We start from the raw sequence: 10578 nt of genomic DNA, 5'->3' as shown, positions 1-10578 counted from the left end.
TTTGAAACTACTAAAATAAGCGACTTTTTAACTTAAGCCGAGCGTCTAAACTCCTCCAATGCTTCACCACCTTACAGGAAGAAACACATCCATCAGCACCCACACTAAACTACACTAAACTACACTGAACTACAATAAACTACACTGAACTACAATAAACTACACTAAACTACAATAAACTACAATAATCTACACTAAACTACATTAAACTACAATAAACTACACTAAACTACAGCTATTTCAGTCAAATCAACTCAAACTGGAAACATCACCGTGCAGATCTGTGCCAAACTGCTAAACAGGTAGTTACTCACTGTTGCTATGGTAATTAATGTACCTGTTATTATTTTTAATATATAAATCTTATTGTTTAAGTTTTTCTATAAGCAGTTTCGAGCTAGATCTGTTACAAAATCGGATCAGATTTAGTTTTTTTTAGCTTTGATATCTGATGATATGGACCTGATGCCGGTACTGAATATCAGATCAGTTCCAGCTGACGTCTGTTACATCATGCATTTGTTTTGTTTGTATTACCAGAAGGTCCAGTTTATTCAACATTAAAGTCTAATCCAGAATCAGATGAAGTACACAATCACCTCAGTGTTTGGTGTAGAAAAGCTGCACCTCTTTAGGCTAAATGGTTTATATTAACAGTAACTTTAAAGCCGCCGTGAAATCAAAATGGAAGTTTTGTGGCTTTTAGTATGAATATGTTAGTCTTAAGGTTCTCTAGAAGCTCGTGCACTCCAAAACAATGAATTTAGAAGATTTACGCGGTCAAAATGTACAGTCTCTCTCTACCACTGATACGGATCAACAATTCTGATGACATCATTCTGCACTTCAGCTTCTCATCAGATTTTCTGACCAATCAAATGCTCTCTAGAATCTGAAGTGTCCCGCCCCCACTAGTTGTAAGTTTCCTGGTTGTAAGGTAAGCTAAACGCTATTGGCTATCTAAAAAGCAGGAGGAGCCACTCGATATGTCCCACCCCTTCTTCCTGTTTAAGTGGAAATTACGTCAACATGTCAAATAACGCAGCGCATTTCACAGGGACATTAAATATATAAATCATTAACATAAAGAAAAGATGAACTCACCTGTCTGGAAATTGGATTTCAGGACATCAGGTGGAAGAGCGACGGCCCAGTTCACGATTCCAGCAGTTCCTCCGGCCAAAAGAATCCTCGGAGTGCTGAGTCGGTCCACACTGAGTGTGTGTGTGTGTGTGTGTGTGAGCGAGAAGAAGACAGTTAAAGGGATTAAATGGTGATAAAGCCTCCACTATTAGGAGATAAAGAAGTGTGGTGTTTACCTCTCGCCCTCAGGAGTGAGGACATTTTTGAGGTATTCATACGTTAAAAAGTAGAGACCAGTAGAAGGAACATCTGAAAGAACAAAACAACATGAGAGAGGTCACATGACCTGAGATAAATATCCACAACCATACAATACAACTTATTATAATATACAACACACGTACCTCTAATAAGAGTGAGGACAGTTCCCTTATACACACTGCGCATACCGTGCTGTTTATACAGTTTCACTGCACAGTCCACCGGCCCGGCGTATTTCAGCTGCCCGCTGATGGACTGCACCTAAAACACACACACACACACACACACACACACAGATAGAAACACCACTAAAAACCATAAATCAATTTATTCCTGTTTTGTAGTATAAGTCATCCACAGTGGGACAGTGTTTTACTGAGGCTTTATTCTAAAGTGAGGAAGAATCCAATCTAAGCACAGAACTCAGACAAATCTAATAGCAGGACAACATTCTGGTGAGGTGATGCGACAGACTGGATAGGAATAGGGTTAGAACGAAAGAACGGAAAATGCTTCAGCGTGCGGAAATTTTAACCCTGCTTGGGCAGACAAAACCCCAGTTTGGGCAGACGAAACACGAGCTTGGACAGACGTAGCCCCTCCTTGGGTAGATGTAGCCTCTGCTTGGGCAGACAAAGCCCCTGCCGGGGCAAATGAAGCCCCTGCTTGGGCAGATGAAACCCTAGCTTGGGCAGACAAAGCCTCTGCTTGGGAAAATAAAGCCCCTATTTGGGATAGACGAAGCCCCTGCTTGGGCAAACGAAGCCCCTCCTTGGGCAGATGAAGCCTCTGCTTGGGCAGGTGAACCCTTTGCTTGGGCAGACGAAGCCCCTGTTTTGGCAAATGACCTTCTACTGACCTCTGATCAGGGTTGTGTCTCTCTGCTTGTGTTACTCGACCTTAGTGCAGCTTTTGATACTATAGATCACACTATTCTCCTTGATAGATTAGAAAATGTTGTTGGCATTAAGGGAACAGTCCTCTCCTGGCTCAGGTCTTATCAGACCGATCGTTATCAGTTCGTAGATGTAAATGGAGACTTCTCCACACATACCGAGGTTAAATTTGGTGTTCCACAAGGTTCTGTTTTAGGCCCACTGCTTTTTACTTTATATATGCTACCTCTAGGTCAAATTATTCGTAAACATGGAATTATCTTCCACTGTTATGCTGATGATACACAGCTGTATGTTTCAGCGAAGCCAGAGGACACACAGCAGCTTAGTAAAGTTGAGGAATGTGTAAAGGACATTAGACGTTGGATGATTATTAACTTCCTTTTACTTAATTCTGAGAAGACAGAAGAACTTGTACTAGGACCACGTGTAGCTAGAAGTAATCTTTCTGATCTCACAGTAACTCTGGATGGACTTTCTGTTTCATCATGTGCAGCAGTAAAAGACCTTGGAGTGATTATTGACTCCAGTCTATCATTTGATGCTCATGTAGATAATATTACTAGGATAGCTTTCTTTCATCTCAGAAATATTTCTAAGATAAGAAATATAATGTCACTACATGATGCAGAAATATTAGTTCATGCTTTCGTCACCTCTAGACTAGATTATTGTAATGCCTTACTGTCTGGATCTTCCAGTAGGAGCATAAACAAACTCCAGTTAGTCCAGAACGCAGCTGCTAGAGTCCTAACTAGAACCAGAAGATACGCCCACATCACCCCGATCTTATCCACACTGCATTGGCTCCCAGTGAAATCTCGCATTGATTATAAAATACTATCATTGACCTATAAAGCACTAAACGGTCTCGCACCACAGTACCTGAGAGAACTTTTGGTCTTTTATGATCGGCCACGCCTACTTCCATTAAAAGATGCAGGCTATTTGTTGGTACCTGGAATAGTGAAGACTACAGCAGGGGAAGAGCTTTCTCTTATAGAGCCCCACAGTTATGGAACAGTCTTCCTATTAGTGTTCGGGACTCAGACACAGTCTCAGTGTTTAAGTCCAGGCTGAAAACATATTTATTTACTCAAGCCTACCCTGACTAGACTTTCTGTTATGCTAAGCACAGTCCTAATAATCTCTTCTCTCCCTCTCTCCTTCTGCCGAGCCACACACGATTTTATGGAGACACTAGAGATCCTGATCCTTTCTGCTCTCCGGACCTGCCTGAACAGTTCGGATGCCCTACCTCTGGATGGAGCTCTCGTCAACTCCAGTTCCAGATGGACACACTCACTGTGGTTGCTGGGACTACGGTTGCTTCTAAGGTCCCGGGACTGCAATTACCACATGCAGTTTTGCACTCGGGTCTCCTTTGAACAGTGGACTAGTTCAACAAACAGACTTCATATTAAACCATAATGAACTTTCCTTTACTTTCACACTATCCGTTGTTCCCCAGATGAGGACGGGTTCCCTTCTGAGTCCGGTTCCTCTCGAGGTTTCTTCTTCTTAACATATTAGGGAGTTTTTCCTCACCACCGTCGCCACCGGCTCGCTCAATAGGGATAAACTCATACATTTAAAATCTCTATCCTGTGTTTATATGTTTCTGGAAAGCTGCTTTGAGACAATGACCATTGTAAAAAGCGCTATACAAATAAAACTGAATTGAATTGAATTGAAGCCCCTGCTTGGGCAGATAAAGCCCTTGGTTGCACAGATGAAACAACTGCTTGGGCAGACAAAGCTCCTGCTTGGGCAAATGAAGCACCTGCTTGGGCAGATGAAGCCCCTGCTTGGGCAAACAAAGCCCCTGAATGGGCAGACGAAACCCCTGCTTGGGCAGATGAAGCCCCTGCTTGGGCAGATGAAACCTGAGCTTGGGCAGACGTAGCCTCTGCTTGGGCAGACGAAGCCCATGTTTGGGCAGATGAAAACCCAGCTTGGGCAGACAAAGCCCCTGCTCGGGCAGACAAAGCCCCTGCTTGGGCAAACGAAGCCCCTGATTGGGCAGACGAAACCCCTGCTTGGGGAAACGAAGCCCCTGCTTGGGCAGACAAAGCCCCTGCATGGGCAGACTAAACCCCTGCTTGGGCAGATGAAGCCCCTCTGTGTGTGTATATGTGTGTGTGTGTGTGTGTGTGTGTGTGTGTGTGTGTTCTTGCCTGAAGCAGACACTTGATCCTCTCTCCTGGAGCCACAATCACTGTAGTGAAAACTCCGGCTAACATTCCGGCCAGGAACGTCTGTGCGGAGCTGAAACACAGGAACCAGGTGCAGGAGTGAGAGTAGGAGGTTAAAGCGGATGTGTTTTATTACAGATATTTCTGTTTGAGGATGTGAAGTTAATGTAAACACACAAAAGTTACACACGCTTATTATTAAAATACTTTAATAATAAAACACAAGGATTTCCTTTTATTTAATAATAAATACACAGGATTTCCTTTGTAGTGAAACAGAACATAAACCTCAATAATCGAATACAAGACAATATTTCTGCAAAATGTAAACACAGTCAAGCTTTTAGATTCTATTCATTTCATTATCTCTTTTTAAAAACCAAGGCTTTGTAGGAAGACAAAAAGAGGAGGATAAATATAAAGGTATGTCTTTAAATTCTTCCTGTTTTTAATAACTTCTCTTTATGCTACAGAGCTCTGTCTCTTCGTTACAGCTCGTCTCCACCCTGTGCTCTCCTCCTAATCTCCTCCATCTCTACTGAGTGTCTCTCCTTCATACTGACGTGATCGGGACTGACGGGTCGCTCTGGAGCAGCTGCTTCCCGAGTCCAAATCCGAAGAAGCTGACGGCCATCATTGGAGCCACTCCGGCCAGCGGCGCTCCCATTCCTTTATACAGACCCAACACTCCCTACGGCCCGGAGAATCCGTGGAGGAGAGATAGAGAAAGTGATGAGGAGAGGATGAGAAATGACACAAGATCAGCTTCCTCTGTAGCCATGGTGTAGAGCCCACAAGTTCAGGAACATGAACATCAGACTGAATGAAACTATCCTTGTTAATGCTTAGACAAAGGCAGAAGTGGCTGTTAATAAAGCAGAATTATTTCAGATCTACATTCCTAAAAAATACAAACCCAGCTCTGAAAGCAAGAATGAGACCTAATCACCACCCATCACTGCAATCTATTCACTTTGTATTCATCATGGCGGCTTCCACAGCTAACAGTTAGCATAGCAGAGTTATTATCATCATGCTAGCTAACTAGCTTTGAATAGATTAGGACTAAAGCCGTTGTTAGCTCTTGTTACTTAGCTTTAGCTAAAGTTCTCCACTGTTCCTGGGTTCTGTGGTGAGAAAAGCACTAATTTCACATCAGGAACTAAAACTGCTGTGTGTTCATTCTTTTGTGAATTTTTCTTCTGATTTTACTTTAACACAGTAAATAAAAGTACGAGTTCATACTTTTTTTTTTAACTTTAACTACAGTGAAGAATTTGGAGTTGTATTTCAACTTTATTTATTATGAATAGTAGTAGTATTTGAATAAAGAATTCAGGTAGTTTTACTGAGACGCAGACTGGAAGCCATTTCAGGTTTAGATTTAGTTTTTAATGTCACAGTGACTCCCAGTGTTCAAACCCGGAACTGCATATCTACTTATTTATTTACTTTGATTTTATTTAGTTTGTACACCACTAATCTAGAGATGGAGAAAAAAAGCCCTTTTTTTTGTAATTTTATTCTTAAATTAATTTAATTTCATAAAGTCATGTCAGCCAGATGAAACTGAAATATATATATAGATTTAAAACGCACTAGCGAACTAATTAGTGAGTTATTCTTACCCACCAGCGATTCATCAATAGATATGATACAACAGTTTAACACATTTGTAATTACACACAAATAATTGATCGAAATGCTATAAATCATGAATAATATACTGGAACCTCTCTGGACAGAGTCTTCCGGAAGCAGTCGAGCGTTCCTGTGTACAGCACATACTGACTGCACGAGGCTTTGGGCTGCGTCTGAAGGCGAACCTGTGAGAACAGGAACACATACAGAGTTCTAGAGATTCAGTTATTCACGATGTTTGTGTCAGTGGAACAGTAAGAGCTGTATCACGCTGAACACACTGATAAGACACGAGCTCACAAACACAAAGCAAACATGGCCGAGCTGATAAGAAGAAGTTCTTCAGGGAGTGAGACGGCGTGGGGACGATCTGTTACTCACACTTCTGTCAATAAAGTGACCCAAAAGAAACCTGGCACAAAAAAATTATAATATTATTATTGCTGATGATTAAAACTGTTCAGACAAAGTGGGTAAAACTCAGTTTAAACAGTGCAGCTGCTGTAAGTGTTAATTAAGGCCGAATTACAATCAGAACAAAACTAAAAGTGCACTCAAAAAATATTAGAAGAAGTGCTGTTTTGGATGAGACCACATTACAATCCATTCAGTTTAACCCCCCCCCAACATGGCAACCCCCCCCCCCCCACCGTTTATTGATGGTATGTTACATATTATTCCTCTTTCACACCAGTTTCAGGTGAAGCTTCACACATCAGACAGTTACTTTACTCCCTTCAGCTTATGCAACTACGATTACATCTAACTGATCAGCACTATTACAACCTGCATCACATGATTACCACAAGGGGTAAAGGGCAAACCTGATGTTCCTGATGAGATGATGGGCACCAAAATGGCCAGAAACGGCCCTGTCTATATGTATACACAGTATATTAATCATTATTATTATTATTATTATTATTATTATTATTATTAAAAATGCAGTTGTGTGTGTGTGTGTGTGTGTGTGTGTGTGTTGTGCAGTCCTGTCACTGTGTTTTGTGTAATGTGATTTGTGTGTTTTGTGTGTTTGAAATGTGATACAAAGTCTAAACCTGTGTGTTAAACTGAGAGTAAAATAAAGTTTGTACATATCTCTCTCACACACTCTCTCTCTCTCTCTCTCTCACACACTCTCTCACCTTGATGGTATCGAGCGGATGTCCGGCGAACAGCAGGCACGCGCCCCCGACTCCACCGGCCACGAAGTTCTTTACCGGAGAGATGTGCCGGTCTCGCGCCGTGTCTCCCATCTCTCTCTCTCTCTCTCACACACACACACACACACACACACACACACACACACACTCATGTGTTATTCACTTCACCCTGAGGCAGTCACACCCACACACACACACACACACACACACACACACACACACACAGAGCTTCTGTTAAAGTTTTACACTCACTCACTGACGTCCTCTACTGGCACACACACACACACACCCACACACACACACACACACACACACACACACACACACAGAGCTTCTGTTAAAGTTTTACACTCACTCACTGACGTCCTCTACCGGCACACACACACACACACCCACACACACACACACACACACACACACACACAGAGCTTCTGTTAAAGTTTTACACTCACTCACTGACGTCCTCTACCGGCACACACACACACACACCCACACACACACACACACACACACACACACAGAGCTTCTGTTAAAGTTTTACACTCACTCACTGACGTCCTCTACCGGCACACACACACACACACCCACACACACACACACACACACACACACACAGAGCTTCTGTTAAAGTTTTACACTCACTCACTGACGTCCTCTACCGGCACACACACACACACACCCACACACACACACACACACACACACACACAGAGCTTCTGTTAAAGTTTTACACTCACTCACTGACGTCCTCTACTGGCACACACACACACACACCCACACACACACACACACACACACACACACACACACACACAGAGCTTCTGTTAAAGTTTTACACTCACTCACTGACGTCCTCTACCGGCACACACACACACACACCCACACACACACACACACACACACACACACAGAGCTTCTGTTAAAGTTTTACACTCACTCACTGACGTCCTCTACCGGCACACACACACACACACCCACACCCACACACACACACACACACACACACACACAGAGCTTCTGTTAAAGTTTTACACTCACTCACTGACGTCCTCTACCGGCACACACACACACACACCCACACACACACACACACACACACACACACAGAGCTTCTGTTAAAGTTTTACACTCACTCACTGACGTCCTCTACCGGCACACACACACACACCCACACACACACACACACACACACACACACAGAGCTTCTGTTAAAGTTTTACACTCACTCACTGACGTCCTCTACCGGCACACACACACACACACCCACACACACACACACACACACACACACACACACAGAGCTTCTGTTAAAGTTTTACACTCACTCACTGACGTCCTCTACCGGCACACACACACACACACCCACACACACACACAGAGCTTCTGTTAAAGTTTTACACTCACTCACTGACATCCTCTACTGGCACACACACACACACACACACACACACACACACATTTACTCATTACTTATTTTATACATTCGGGTCACTTTGTACTGTTTAGTTGTCTAATTATTGACTGTAGTCCAACTACTACTCTGCACAAAGTATTGGCACCCTCTAGCTCTGTGCCTGCACTGAGCAGATACTGTAGGATTACATGGTGTTAGTTCTCTGCATTTCAACTCAGTCTGTATGTGATACAGAAGCTGCACTAGAAGCACACTTCAACATAAACTTTATTGGGTTTATTTGAAATGTATTAACTCACAATAATGATGTTGTCGCTGATATTTAGCTCAGTTTTACATTTACATTCGAGATCATACCGTTTTTCAGAGGATTTAATTTTTTTACACTTGATCACTTTTTTTCACATGACGTCACGTGTTTACTTCACACGCAATTTCAGGTCATAACCTGTTGAAATAACGGTCTTCATATGTTTGTTTTCACGTGCTCACGTATTAATCAGTGCACATGTAATTAATTAATTAGCACGTTCGCCTCACACCTCCAGGGTCGGGGTTCGATTCCCACCGCGGCCCTGTGTGTGCGGAGTTTGCATGTTCTCCCCGTGCTGCGGGGGTTTCCTCCGGGTACTCCGGTTTCCTCCCCCAGTCCAAACACATGCATGGTAGGCTGATTGGCATGTCCAAAGTGTCCGTAGTGTATGAATGGGTGTGTGTGTGTGTGTGTGTGTGTGTGTGTGTGTGTGCCCTGTGATGGATTCACACCCTGACCAGGGTGTATCCCGCCTTGTGCCCCATGCTCCCTGGGATAGGCTCCAGGTTCCCCGCGACCCTGAAAAGGATAAAGCGTTATAGAAGATGGATGGGTGGATAATAATCATAATAATAATAGTAATAATAATGAAGGTGGTTGTTTTAGTAAAGTGAGCTAAAGTAAATACTGTTGCTATGGTTACCATTATGTAATTTAGAATAAATATATTGTTTTGATTCAATATTGAGACTACTGATCTTATTAACATCTCTACTAACATTTTAATCTCTTTCACGACTTGCAAATGACTTCACATGATCTGCTAAGTGTTGTTAATGCTGAACTGGCATGTATATAGAATATTAATGTATTAAATGATCATTTGTCCGTGTTCACTTGTCCGTATAATGAAGTCTTAAACAACACTAATGCTGACTGTACTGAGATTAGACATGTTTAATGTGTGGTAAATACCGGAGGAGTCTGTTAGCTGTGTGTATAACTCGCCATCATACTGTAGTGTATACTGAGTGCACAATATAGACTATAGAAATAAAAAAATATCCAGATGTAGGCACATGTATAAAGGATGAGTTTATATTAATCAAAATAAAACAAGGTCCCTACATATTCACACAGATTCTTAAATATGTTCATCCAGTTTTACCTACGTGTATACGGGTCTTCTTCACAATCACATACATACATTAACTCAGTCCAACAGGAAGTCGGCCATTTTGGATTCTGTGTATTTTGACATGTACCAAACTTTTAAATACTCCTCCTATCTAGTTTATCAGATTCAAACCAAACTTGGTCAGCGTGATGACAAAATGTCTCTGATGATAATTTTTTTAAACACTATATGGTCGAAAGTATGTGCACCCCTGACCATCACACCCATATGTGCTTGTCGAACATCGCATTTCAGATTTATTCCCCCTTTACTGTTATAATAACCTCCTCCACTCTTCTGGGAAGGTTTTCCACTAGATTTTGGGGTGTGACTGTGGGGATTTTGAGCCTTGCCTGTGGGGATTAGTGATCATTCAGCTACAAGAGCGTTAGTGAGGTTGAGGTCAGGTGATGTAAGGAGACTCCAGTTCCAGTTCATCCTAAAGGTGTTCAGTGGGGTTGAGGTCAGGGCTCTGTGCAGGACACTCAAGTTCTT

General features: G+C 42.4%; 1 protein-coding gene across 2 annotated transcripts in view; it reads right to left on the bottom strand.

The window, feature by feature from the left end:
* si:dkey-150i13.2 (mitochondrial carnitine/acylcarnitine carrier protein) overlaps positions 1–8402 on the bottom strand; it is a 12004-nt gene extending 3602 nt beyond the window's left edge. Inside the window, exons 1-8 of one of the 2 annotated variants that reach the window (XM_053643797.1) lie at positions 7222–8402; positions 6169–6261; positions 4999–5126; positions 4418–4508; positions 1488–1605; positions 1320–1392; positions 1105–1214; positions 793–1004 (exon numbers count right to left, since the gene is read on the bottom strand). In XM_053643797.1, coding sequence (XP_053499772.1) covers positions 961–1004; positions 1105–1214; positions 1320–1392; positions 1488–1605; positions 4418–4508; positions 4999–5126; positions 6169–6261; positions 7222–7332 — 768 coding nt within the window. In that variant the 5' untranslated portion in view covers positions 7333–8402 and the 3' untranslated portion in view covers positions 793–960. Of the gene's footprint in view, positions 1–792; positions 1005–1104; positions 1215–1319; positions 1393–1487; positions 1606–4417; positions 4509–4998; positions 5127–6168; positions 6262–7221 lie in introns of those variants that run through there. The other variant, XM_053643796.1, reaches the window with a different exon arrangement.
* Positions 8403–10578: the final 2176 nt, after the last annotated feature.

This window comes from Ictalurus furcatus, chromosome 15 (genome assembly GCF_023375685.1).
Source record: "Ictalurus furcatus strain D&B chromosome 15, Billie_1.0, whole genome shotgun sequence".
In the NCBI taxonomy this organism is placed as follows: domain Eukaryota; kingdom Metazoa; phylum Chordata; class Actinopteri; order Siluriformes; family Ictaluridae; genus Ictalurus; species Ictalurus furcatus.
The sequence above is the reverse complement of the archived record's forward strand: the minus strand, read 5'-3'. Positions and strand labels throughout refer to the sequence as shown.